This window comes from Pseudophryne corroboree, chromosome 6, assembly GCF_028390025.1.
Source record: "Pseudophryne corroboree isolate aPseCor3 chromosome 6, aPseCor3.hap2, whole genome shotgun sequence".
Classification (NCBI taxonomy): Eukaryota; Metazoa; Chordata; class Amphibia; order Anura; family Myobatrachidae; genus Pseudophryne; species Pseudophryne corroboree.
Window position 1 is genome coordinate 375,664,726 of NC_086449.1, and position 13,882 is coordinate 375,678,607.

A 13,882-nucleotide genomic window follows, 5' to 3' on the forward strand; every position below is an offset into this window, starting at 1 on the left:
ACACTGTGCAGCTGGGTAAGTGTGTACCTAAACGCTGTATTGCTATAGATCAAGCACATTATGCTCAAAAAGTTATTTGCCAAGTAAATTGGAATTTGAACAATCTGCATTAACCAGAAAGGTGCTGTGCGAGACCATTTCTTTACCATAAACTTATCTTGTAAGTGTATGGCTGTTTGTGAGATGACCAGACCCTACAGTTTCATTGCTAGCAAAAGCATGAATTCATTGAGAATGGTCCTTGCACATACATATGGTGGTCCTAATACTTCTATAAATAAACTATTCATGGACAGCACAAGTTTGAGGATGGTACTCAACCATGTACTCAAATCTTAAAGGTGTTATTAATATTGCATTGACCATATAATATAAAAAAATATATATATATTTTTGTGAAGACTGATAGTTTAAACTGTCCTAAATATTTCTCCTCACCAGTATAATGAAATGACATGCTGATTAAGCTGACCCCCATTCTCTTGCAACAAGTCATTTAGCATTAACAGCGTTGTTGGGTTGTATATCTAGTGTTCCTAATGCCTCCCGTGTGCAAGGATTCACTGATCAGTGATAACCATGCCAACATGCATTTCGTGCGTCACTAACTGTCCCCTGCAAGAAATCACACTTTCTAATCTGCATAAGTGTAATTGCGGTCATTGAAAGTACATTCATACCGTGCACGCAAAACACAAGTGTCTGTAAAGAATCCACAAAATGTTAATTCTTGGGGAAATTAAAGTTACAGAGCTAACCAGAGAGGAAACAAGTTAAAGAAATGTATTTTAAAACAAACTATGGGGCACATGCATTTAGTTGTGTGGCAATTAAACCTAATAACCTAACCTCTTCCTAACCATAACCCTTAACCCAAGCCGATAAACCAACCCTAACATCCAATATCTAATACCCCAACCCAATTCCCTAAAATAACTCTAAAGGGCAGACAGGACGGGCCACATGGTTCTTCTTCGCCGTCAAATTATATGTTTCTATATAATTGCAGCACGGGGAAAAGCTATACAATAAAATAGCCTTTTCTCCAAGTCTAAAACAGATTAAAATGTCACCTAAATATCACTTACGGTTAGACGAACAGTAATTGATATTTGTTAATCTAGCAGTTATATCAATGACAACATTGAATGAAAGGAAACATCCAGAGTATAGTCGGAAGAACTAACCATACAGAGCTGTCCAGGTTTGATTGATGACATCTAGACACACTGTACCTGACCTGTAGAGTGACACACAAAGATTTACAATAATGTAACCAATGTATCAAGCATCCCGCATAAAATCAATAACTGAATTTAAAAAATGCTAAACCTGCATTTTTTATTTTCCATTTGTAAATGCTCTTGACAAACTTAAGGTGCAAAAGTTCTGATCATTAGTTTGAAAGGAGTGTTGTATATTTTGTTGACATGCAGTATGTTGACATGCTCCTAACTGAAAAAAATAAATAAATTGACCACATGGACATTATTAGAACTTCAACAAAACGTCCCTGGTGGTCTAATGGTGACTAACCTAGTCTGGTCAAACGATCAACTGATGAGGACTCCCGGCAGACTCAGAGATATTGAGTCTGTCCACCCTAGTGCCTAATCCTAACCTCCCTTCCCGCGACCTAACCCTCAGTTGCTGCTCTGTGCACAATGTCAGCATTTCACATGTCGACATCTTGACTACTTCCCTGTGAAAGCACAACCTTGTGTGATGGCATTAGCGGTATGACCTCATTGAGGGTATAAGCAGGTCTGCAAAGGACAAAAATATGCAACATGCCGCAAAGAGGAATAGAATTTAAAAAAAAAAGAAAAGGTACTTTTACTTGTGCTGGGAACAATAAGGTATATACACAATATTGAAGAGCATGCTCCCTTAATGGGGGTAGTTCCCAATTCTGTCCCCTGCAGCGTGTCCCAGTGATGCGTGCAAAGAACCAGTGATCTCACCCACGCTGCTAATCTGCAGACTACACTGGATACTCCAGACGCAGAGCCGAATACACTTTTATTGAGACTGTTTACCACCGTACTAGAAACTCAGGGGCAGATGTATTAAGCCTAGAGACAGCATAAGGAAGTGATAAACCAGTGATAAGTGCAAGGTGATAAACGCACCAGCCAGACAGCTCCTAACTGTTAATTTACATATAGGAGCTGATTGGCTGGTGCGTTTATCACCTTGCACTTATCACTGGTTTATAACTTCCTTATGCTGTCTCCAGGAGAATACATCTGCCCCTCAGTGCCATCACCATTTAAGCAACAGTGCACTGCAGTCAACAGGTAGTGTTCCTGCTTCCATACTTCAGTGACTACTCATTACGCAAGATTCACTACACTTCCTGTGGTACCCTCTACCAATCTCTATACATGTCCTCTCATCAGGACTTAGGTTAGAGTGCCCTACACTGTCCTTTGATACCAGGGCGTAGCTAATATCGTATAGCTTGCATCAAGTGAAGGTTATGAGTGATTTCCTTTCATTTGTATAAGTTTTGCGGTTATAAATTTACATTAAAAAAGTCAGGATGCTACGTAAATGTATTAACATTGCTGACAAATTTTTGTTACGTGTGGGGTAATGTGACATTTACCACCCAGAAATGCCAAGTTACTCCGATCGTGAAGACACCTTCTAGAAAAGGTATCAATCAGGCTGCAACATGTCACTCAAAATCCACTTTCTGGACTCTCATCTGGACTTCTCCCCTGACAAATGTGGTGCAGGGAATGAGTAGCACAGTGAGCGATTTCACCAAGACATTTCAATAATGGAACAAAGATATCAGGGTAGGTGACTACTGCTGGACAGTGACAAGAGATGCCATAGAAGAGGAGTATAACCGGCAAGCATAGAGACAGAACAGGCCACTATTTGAGATAGTTCTTTCAGTTGCTGTATGTTTTGTGTTCTTATTTGCGATGGATTAAATTTAAACAACTGTTATTTATGATGTATCAAGAAAATACATTGATTTGTTTTTCTTTACATCAAATTTTGAGAAAGGAAATAAAAAGTATTTCTTTGTTTTACATTGTATTAGAAATATTCTACTAAGGACCAAGAGCGAATTTCAGGATCAGGTAGCCTCTAGGCACCAACCTCACCCTCCTCAACCACCACAATTTACTAACCATTGCCCCCTTCTCCCTTACAAGTTACAATAGAAGAAGTGGAAAAGTTACATTAAAAAAAACAAAATAACTTACGCTTCATCAATATTGGGGTGAAATATTTTGTTCATAAATCCTGGGGGGGGGAAGAAAAAGATAATTATGCATTTAGAAAATAAAGTAAAAATCAAGTTTACAGTTATCAATGCAGTTCTGAAACAGTATAGATATCTTATCAATGCTTTCATAAAGTTCTTATTTGACTGCAATTATAATTCAGAATATATAAGATACTGAGAAAGTGATTGAAGTGTTCACTGGACTTCAGTGTGACTAAAGCAGACTACTGAGCAAAGCTGGATTTAACTAGGAAATGGGGACTACTTGTTCACCACACTAAAGTGGTCGTTCACTATAATCTGGAAAGGACATCCAAGGACATCTAAATTAGACCACTTACGGAAATTTTTAATTCATGCATAGTTTTCAAAGGCTCCAGTAAGTCACAGATCAAGATGCATTCACAGCAGATATATGTAAAAGGGGACCATGACTTGCAGATCAGCGGCAATGGCTAACAAATTCAGGTCTGCCACAGGCATTAAATTCTACCTATCAGGAGGACCAGTAATCAACTTTTTTGTAAAAATTCAAGGAGCAACATACTACCTTCTTCAGATAAACTTTACATTGAGGCAGGGTTTCCCAAACTCAAGGGAAACATCAAGGCAATCTAACAAACCATTTTTTTTTTATTATATTCATGATTAATCACGGATGGTAAAGTCAAACTAATTGAGGTACTAATTAAATCATGGATAACCAGGACTGTTAGAGGGATAGGCATTCAATTGTTTTAGGTGCAGCTATAATCAGACTTTTTCGTACATTTCTTCTTGCCACCTCAGGAGGCTTTGAGAAGAGAGGTTTCCCCTACGAGGCACTCACTCTCAATTGAGCAACAAGTGAATCGCTCCGTTGGACGCCCATTAGCGGAAGCTACGGAAGTAAACAACTGAAGTCTCCCTATTAGGATACATTGAGGACAGTGTCTGGGAAATGTTGCATTAAGAAGTTTATTTAATGATGTTCAATTTGTTCAGATCGCAGATATTTGAAATGGTATTAAAAGCAGCAATATGTGTAAAGGCAAAAAAAATACAGGGTTGTGTTGGAAAAAAATTTAAATCCAAAAAACAGGTTTTGGTGAGAACAGCAGATTTTAACAAATCACACTCCATTAAATAAACCATTTATTCTTTCAAAACTAGGATGTTCTTTCCACTGGCAATTCCACATAAAAACCACAATAGTATTTTTACTGAATACCATCAAATACGTATGATTACTCCATAGCATAAAAACAACTGTGGTGAGACAGGGTTAGTTTCACTAGGGAATGCAGTATTTCCCTGGTCACACCTTTCCTGTAGAGGGTTAAAGAAAAGCCTACAGACTCAGAGAAAGTGATAATTTAATGGTGACCTTGTTACACAACCTAATACATTATAACTGGCAGTCAGAGGCAACTGTACGTAAACTACACAACTATGGTCCGAATTCAATTAGCTCCGAAAAGCCATTTTTGCTGTAAAAACCTGCGATTTTACAGTGACTCGCAAAGAGTACCTATTCAATTGTCTACAAAAACGGATTTGCTGTACTCTTACCACAAACTTCATTTCACCACTTCTGAGCAGATGGAAAGTTGGGGGGGAAAAATAAGAATTTACTTACCGATAATTCTATTTCTCGGAGTCCGTAGTGGATGCTGGGGTTCCTGAAAGGACCATGGGGAATAGCGGCTCCGCAGGAGACAGGGCACAAAAAGTAAAGCTTTAGGATCAGGTGGTGTGCACTGGCTCCTCCCCCTATGACCCTCCTCCAAGCCAGTTAGATACTGTGCCCGGACGAGCGTACATAATAAGGAAGGATTTTGAATCCCGGGTAAGACTCATACCAGCCACACCAATCACACTGTACAACCTGTGATCTGAACCCAGTTAACAGTATGATAACAGCGGAGCCTCTGAAAAGATGGCTCACAACAATAAGAACCCGATTTTTGTAACTATGTACAAGTATTGCAGATAATCCGCACTTGGGATGGGCGCCCAGCATCCACTACGGACTCCGAGAAATAGAATTATCGGTAAGTAAATTCTTATTTTCTCTATCGTCCTAGTGGATGCTGGGGTTCCTGAAAGGACCATGGGGATAATACCAAAGCTCCCAAACGGGCGGGAGAGTGCGGATGACTCTGCAGCACCGAATGAGAGAACTCCAGGTCCTCCTTAGTCAGGGTATCAAATTTGTAGGATTTTACAAACGTGTTTGCCCCTGACTAAATAACCGCTCGGCAAAGTTGTAAAAGCCGAGACCCCTCGGGCAGCCGCCCAAGATGAGCCCACCTTCCTTGTGGAATGGGCATTTACATATTTTGGCTGTGGCAGGCCTGCCACAGAATGTGCAAGCTGAATTGTATTACACATCCAACTAGCAATAGTCTGCTTAGAAGCAAAAGCACCCAGTTTGTTGGGTGCATACAGGATAACAGCAAGTCAGTTTTCCTGACTCCAGCCGTCCTGGAACATATTTTCAGGGCCCTGACAACATCTAGCAACTTGGAGTCCTCCAAGTCCCTAGTAGGTGCAAGGCACCACAATAAGCTGGTTCAGGTGAAACACTGACACCACCTTAGGGAGAGAACTGGGGACGAGTCCGCAGCTCTGCCCTGTCCGAATGGACAAACAGATATGGGCTTTTTTGAGAAAAAACCACCAATTTGACACTCACCTGGTCCAGGCCAGGGCCAAGATCATGGTCACTTTTCATGTGAGGTGCTTCAAATCCACAGATTTGACTGGTTTTAAACCAATGTGATTTGAGGAATCCCAGAACTACGTTGAGATCCCACAGTGCCACTGGAGGCACAAAAGGGGGTTGTATATGCAATACTCCCTTGACAAACTTCTGGACTTCAGGAATTGAAGCCAATTCTTTCTGGAAGAAAATCGACAGGGCCGAAATTTGAACCTTAATGGACCCCAATTTGAGGCCCATAGACACTCCTGTTTGCAGGAAATGCAGGAAACGACCGAGTTGAAATTTCTTTGTGGGGCCTTCCTGGCCTCACACCACGCAACATATTTTCGCCACATGTGGTGATAATGTTGTGCGGTCACCTCCTTTCTGGCTTTGACCAGGGTAGGAATGACCTCTTCCGGAATACCTTTTTCCCTTAGGATCCGGCGTTCCACCGCCATGCCGACAAACGCAGCTGCGGTAAGTCTTGGAACAGACATGGTACTTGCTGAAGCAAGTCCCTTCTTAGCGGCAGAGGCCATAAAACCTCTGTAAGCATCTCTTGAAGTTCCGGGTACCAAGTCCTTCTTGGCCAATCCGGAGCCATGAGTATAGTTCTTACTCCTCTACGTCTTATAATTCTCAGCACCTTAGGTATGAGAAGCAGAGGAGGGAACACATACACCGACTGGTACACCCACGGTGTTACCAGAACGTCCACAGCTATTGCCTGAGGGTCTCTTGGCCTGGCGCAATACCTGTCCCGTTTTTTTGTTCAGACGGGACGCCATCATGTCCACCTTTGGTATTTCCCAACGGTTTACAATCATGTGGAAAAAAACTTCCCGATGAAGTTTCCACTCTCCCGGGTGGAGGTCGTGCCTGCTGAGGAAGTCTGCTTCCCAGTTTCCATTCCCGGGATGAAACACTGCTGACAGTGCTATCACATGATTTTCCGCCCAGCGAAAAGTCCTTGCAGTTTTTGCCATTGCCCTCCTGCTTCTTGTGTCGCCCTGTCTGTTTACGTGGGCGACTGCCGTGATGTTTTTCCCACTGGATCAATACCGGCTGACCTTGAAGCAGAGGTCTTGCTAAGCTTAGAGCATTATAAATTTACCCTTAGCTCCAGTATATTTATGTGGAGAAAAGTCTCCAGACTTGATCACACTCCCTGGAAATTTTTTCCTTGTGTGACTGCTCCCCAGCCTCTCGGGCTGGGCTCCGTGGTCACCAGCATCCAATCCTGAATGCCAAATCTGCGGCCCTCTAGAAGATGAGCACTCTATAACCACCACAGGAGAGACACCCTTGTCCTTGGATATAGGGTTATCCGCTGATGCATCTGAAGATGCGATCAGGACCATTTGTCCAGCAGATCCCACTGAAAAGTTCTTGCATGAAATCTGCCGAATGGAATTGCTTCGTAGGAAGCCACCATTTTTACCAGGACCCTTGTGCAATGATGCACTGTTTTTAGGAGGTTCCTGACTAGCTCGGATAACTCCCTGGCTTTCTCTTCCGGGAGAAACACCTTTTTCTGGACTGTGTCCAGAATCATCCCTAGGCACAGCAGACGTGTCGTCGGGATCAGCTGCGATTCTGGAATATTTAGAATCCACCCGTGCTGTTGTAGCAGTATCCGAGATAGTGCTACTCCGACCTCCAACTGTTCCCTGGACTATGCCCTTATCAGGAGATCGTCCAAGTAAGGGATAATTTAGACGCCTTTTCTTCGAAGAAGAATCATCATTTCGGCCATTACCTTGGTAAAGACCCGGGGTGCCGTGGACAATCCAAACGGCAGCGTCTAAAACGGATAGTGACAGTTCTGCACCACGAACCTGAGGTACCCTTAGTGAGAAGGGCAAATTTGGGACATAGAGGTAAGCATCCCTGATGTCCCGGGACACTATATAGTCCCCTTCTTCCTGGTTCGTTATCACTGCTCTGAGTGACTCCATCTTGATTTGAACCTTTGCAAGTGTTCAAATTTTTTTAGATTTAGAATAGGTCTCACCTAGCCTTCTGGCTTCAGTACCACAATATAGTGTGGAATAATACCCCTTTCCTTGTTGTAGGAGGGGTAATTTGATTATCACCTGCTGGGAATACAGCTTGTGAATTTTTTCCCATACTGCCTCCTTGTCGGAGGGAGACCTTGGTAAAGCAGACTTCAGGAGCCTGCGAAGAGGAAACGTCTCTACATTCCAATCTGTACCCCTGGGATACTACTTGTAGGATCCAGGGGTCCTGTACGGTCTCAGCGCCATGCTGAGAACTTGTCAGAAGCGGTGGAACGCTTCTGTTCCTGGGAATGGGCTGCCTGCTGCAGTCTTCTTCCCTTTCCTCTATCCCTGGGCAGATATGATCTTATAGGGACGAAAGGACTGAGGCTGAAAAGACGGTGTCTTTTTCTGCAGAGATGTGACTTAGGGTAAAAACGGTGGATTTTCCAGCAGTTGCCGTGGCCACCAGGTCCGATGGACCAACCCCAAAAAACTCCTCTTCCTTTATACGGCAATACACCTTTTTGCCGTTTGGAATCTGCATCACCTGACCACTGTCGTGTCCATAACATCTTCTGGCAGATATGGACATCGCATTTACTCTTGATGCCAGAGTGCAAATATCCCTCTGTGCATCTCGCATATATAGAAATGCATCCTTTAAATGCTCTATAGTCAATAAAATACTGTCCCTGTCAAGGGTATCAATATTTTTAGTCAGGGAATCCGACCAAGCCACCCCAGCTCTGCACATCCAGGCTGAGGCGATCGCTGGTCGCAGTATAACACCAGTATGTGTGTATATACTTTTTATGATATTTTCCAGCCTCCTGTCAGCTGGTCCTTGAGGACGGCCCTATCTATAGACGGTACCGCCACTTGTTTTGATAAGCGTGTGAGCGCCTTATCCACCCTAAGGGGTGTTTCCCAACGCGCCCTAACTTCTGGCGGGAAAGGGTATACCGCCCATAATTTTCTATCGGGGGGAACCCACGCATCATCACACACTTTATTTAATTTATCTGATTCAGGAAAAACTACTGTAGTTTTTTCACATCCCACATAATACCCTCTTTTGTGGTACTTGTAGTATCAGAAATATGTAACACCTCCTTCATTGCCTTTAACGTGTGGCCCTAATAAGGAATACGTTTGTTTATTCACCGTCGACACTGGATTCAGTGTCCCTGTCTGTGTCTGTGTCGACCGACTAAAGTAAACGGGCGTTTTAAAAACCCCTGACGGTGTTTTTGAGACGTCTGGACCGGTACTAATTTGTTTGTCGGCCGTCTCATGTCGTCAACCGACCTTGCAGCGTGTTGACATTATCACGTAATTCCCTAAATAAGCCATCCATTCCGGTGTCGACTCCCTAGAGAGTGACATCACCATTACAGGCAATTTGCTCCGCCTCCTCACCAACATCGTCCTCATACATGTCGACACACACGTACCGACACACAGCACACACACAGGGAATGCTCTGATAGAGGACAGGACCCACTAGCCCTTTGGAGAGACAGAGGGAGAGTTTGCCAGCACACACCAAAAACGCTATAATTATATAGGGACAACCTTATATAAGTGTTTTCCCTTATAGCATCTTTTTTATATATTTCTAACGCCAAATTAGTGCCCCCCCTCTCTGTTTTAACCCTGTTTCTGTAGTGCAGTGCAGGGGAGAGCCTGGGAGCCTTCCCTCCAGCCTTTCTGTGAGGGAAAATGGCGCTGTGTGCTGAGGAGATAGGCCCCGCCCCTTTTTCGGCGGCCTCGTCTCCCGCTTTTAACGGATTCTGGCAGGGGTTAAATATCTCCATATAGCCTCCGGAGGCTATATGTGAGGTATTTTTTAGCCAAAATAGGTTTTCATTTGCCTCCCAGGGCGCCCCCCTCCCAGCGCCCTGCACCCTCAGTGACTGCCGTGTGAAGTGTGCTGAGAGGAAAATGGCGCACAGCTGCAGTGCTGTGCGCTACCTTTAGAAGACTGAGGAGTCTTCTGCCGCCGATTCTGGACCTCTTCTTACTTCAGCATCTGCAAGGGGGCCGGCGGCAAGGCTCCGGTGACCATCCAGGCTGTACCTGTGATCGTCCCTCTGGAGCTGATGTCCAGTAGCCAAGAAGCCAATCCATCCTGCACGCAGGTGAGTTCACTTCTTCTCCCCTAAGTCCCTCGTTGCAGTGATCCTGTTGCCAGCAGGACTCACTGTAAAATAAAAAACCTAAGCTAAACTTTTCTAAGCAGCTCTTTAGGAGAGCCACCTAGATTGCACCCTTCTCGGCCGGGCACAAAAATCTAACTGGCTTGGAGGAGGGTCATAGGGGGAGGAGCCAGTGCACACCACCTGATCCTAAAGCTTTACTTTTTGTGCCCTGTCTCCTGCGGAGCCGCTATTCCCCATGGTCCTTTCAGGAACCCCAGCATCCACTAGGACGATAGAGAAAAATCCTTATTTTTAAGTCAAAATGTCAGGATTTGGGTCAGAACCCATAGGACACTCCTTTGAATGTCTAATTGGGCACAAGACGTTTTAAATTATTTTTAATTAGCCAATAATGACACATCATTGTTTGGGTTAAAAACTGCAAAATGATGCAAACAGGGGTACAAGGTATGGGACAGGTATATTGGGTTGGTTTATGAGTGGGACAAGTGTTTTTATACTTGAAGGTGGGAGTAATTGGGCTGTTTCCGTGTGCCCCCTAGAATAACCCAAATAAATACTTATACCCATTATTATGTGCCGACAAATTTAATTTTAGCTGTTTTGCGAGGGAAAAAAAAATTGGCTTTCTATAAAAAAATTTTTTAAATGTATATCACAGCCATTTGACCCAATTTAGGTACCAGAAATAGTTTTATTATAGCTAATAATAAACTTTTATACTGTTATCTGATGTTCGTTTTGGTTGTGTGTTTTTTGTGGGTACAGGCAAAATTTCTCCATTTTTCACTTTCAGCAAACAATTTTCGCAGTAATATAGTTTTCATGAATTTGCAATTGAATAGGCAAAATCGCAGGAACACGCATACCCACAAAGCCCATTTTTTGCAGCAAAAAAATAAAAAATAAAAATTAAGACATTCACTGAAAACCGCAATCACTGTAAATTACCCTGATTTTGTGACTAACTGAATTCAGCCCTATGACTAATACTACATTTTTTTAATAGTGTTTCTAAACTAAGTCAACCTTAAAAAATGCATAGCTGATTCACACAATGTCCTTTTACAGCCAAGTGACTAACTGTAAGCTTATGGGTACAGGGGAGCATTACAAACCTATAGAAGGAGATTTGAAAGGATATTTATCTGGAAGGTCCACTCTAACTTTCCACACGCCACCTTCATATGGTGCTGCCATAAAGAAGAAGAAAAAAAAAAAGTGAGTGCTTCAAAAGATTAAAATGCAGTGAAAAAAATAAAATAAAAAAATAAGAATTTACTCACCGGTAATTCTATTTCTCGTAGTCCGTAGTGGATGCTGGGAACTCCGTAAGGACCATGGGGGATAGCGGGCTCCGAAGGAGGCTGGGCACTCTAGAAAGATCTTAGACTACCTGGTGTGCACTGGCTCCTCCCACTATGACCCTCCTCCAAGCCTCAGTTAGGACACCGTGCCCGGACGAGCGTACACAATAAGGAAGGATTTTGAATCCCGGGTAAGACTCATACCAGCCACACCATTCACACCGTATAACTCGTGATATGAAACCCAGTTAACAGTATGAAACAACTGAGCCTCTCAACAGACGGCTCAACAATAACCCGATTTAGTTAACAATAACTATGTACAAGTATTGCAGATACACCGCACTTGGGACTGGCGCCCAGCATCCACTACGGACTACGAGAAATAGAATTACCGGTGAGTAAATTCTTATTTTCTCTGACGTCCTAGTGGATGCTGGGAACTCCGTAAGGACCATGGGGATTATACCAAAGCTCCCAAACGGGCGGGAGAGTGCGGATGACTCTGCAACACCGAATGAGAGAACTCCAGGTCCTCCTCAGCCAGGGTATCAAATTTATAGAATTTTGCAAACGTGTTTGCCCCTGACCAAGTAGCAGCTCGGCAAAACTGTAAAGCCGAGACCCCTCGGGCAGCCGCCCAAGATGAGCCCACCATCCTTGTGGAATGGGCATTGACAGATTTTGGCTGTGGCAGGCCTGCCACAGAATGTGCAAGCTGAATTGTACTACAAATCCAACGAACAATAGTCTGCTTAGAAGCAGGAGCACCCAGCTTGTTGGGTGCATATAGGATAAACAGCGAGTCAGATTTTCTGACTCCAGCCGTCCTGGAAACATATATTTTCAGGGCCCTGACCACGTCTAACAACTTGGAGTCCTCCAAGTCCCTAGTAGCCGCAGGCACCACAATAGGCTGGTTCAGGTGAAACGCTGACACCACCTTAGGGAGAAACTGGGGACGAGTCCTCAATTCTGCCCTATCCATATGGAAAATCAGATAAGGGCTTTTATAAGACAAAGCCGCCAATTCTGATACTCGCCTGGCAGAAGCCAAGGCCAATAACATGACCACCTTCCACGTGAGATATTTCAGATCCACAGTTTTTAGTGGTTCAAACCAATGTGATTTTAAGAAACTCAACACCACGTTGAGATCCCAAGGTGCCACAGGAGGCACATATGGGGGCTGAATATGCAGCACTCCCTTTACAAAAGTCTGAACTTCAGGTACTGAAACTAGTTCTTTTTGAAAGAAAATCGACAGAGCCGAGATCTGTACCTTAATGGAGCCCAGTTTTAGGCCCATATTCACTCCTGCTTGCAGGAAATGCAGAAATCGACCTAGTTGAAATTCCTCTGTTGGGCCTTTTCGGCCTCACACCATGCAACATACTTCCGCCATATGCGGTGATAATGATTTGCTGTAACCTCTTTCCTAGCTTTAATAAGCGTAGGAATGACTTCCTCCGGAATGCCCTTTTCCTTCAGGATCCGGCGTTCAACCGCCATGCCGTCAAACGCAGCCGCGGTAAGTTTTGGAACAGACAGGGCCCCTGCTGCCGCAGGTCCTGTCTGAGCCGCAGAGGCCATGGGTCCTCTGATATAATTTTTTGAAGTTGTGGGTACCAAGCTCTTCTTGGCCAATCCGGAACCACGAGTATCGTTCTTACTCCTCGCCTTCTTATTATTATTCTCAATACCTTTGGTATGAGGGGCAGAGGAGGGAACACATAAACCGACTGGTACACCCACGGTGTTACCAGAGCGTCCACAACTATCGCCTGAGGGTCTCTTGACCTGGCGCAATATCTTTTATAGCTTTTTGTTGATGCGGGACGCCATCATGTCCACCTGTGGCCTTTCCCAAAGGTGTACAATCCTTTGGAAGACTTCTGGATGAAGTCCCCACTCTCCCGGGTGGAGGTCGTGTCTGCTGAGAAGATCTGCTTCCCAGTTGTCCACTCCGGGAATGAACACTGCTGACAGTGCTAACACATGAATTTCCGCCCATCGGAGAATCCTTGTGGCTTCTGCCATCGCCATCCTGCTTCTTGTGTCGCCCTGTTGGTTTACATGGGCGACCGCCGTGATGTTGTCTGATTGGATCAGCTGGTTTTGAAGCAGAGGCCTTGCCTGACCCAGGGCATTGTAACTGGCCCTCAGTTCCAGAATATTTTGTGTAGAGACGTCACCTGACTTGACCAAAGTCTTTGGAAGTTTCTTCCCTGTGTGACTGCCCCCAGCCTCAAAGGCTGGCCTCCATGGTCACTAGGACCTAGTCCAGTATTTCGAACCTGCGGCCCTCCTTAAGATGGGCACTCTGCAGCCACCATTTTAGAGATACCCTGGTCCTTGGAGACAGGGTTATCAGCCGATGCATTTGAAGATGCGATCCGGACCATATGTCCAACAGGTCCCACTGAAAAGTTCTTGCATGGAACCTGCCGAATGGGATTGCTTCGTAGGAA

General features: G+C 44.2%; 1 protein-coding gene across 1 annotated transcript in view; it reads right to left on the reverse strand.

The window, feature by feature from the left end:
* The window catches only part of UBE2H (ubiquitin conjugating enzyme E2 H), a 156,853-nt gene that overhangs the window by 12,284 nt on the left and 130,687 nt on the right, over window positions 1–13,882 (reverse strand). The window contains exons 3-5 of the mRNA XM_063926735.1: window positions 11,223–11,297; window positions 3,228–3,267; window positions 1,188–1,240 (exon numbers count right to left, since the gene is read on the reverse strand). Of these exons, the coding sequence (XP_063782805.1) occupies window positions 1,188–1,240; window positions 3,228–3,267; window positions 11,223–11,297 (168 nt within the window). The remainder of the gene's footprint in view (window positions 1–1,187; window positions 1,241–3,227; window positions 3,268–11,222; window positions 11,298–13,882) is intronic.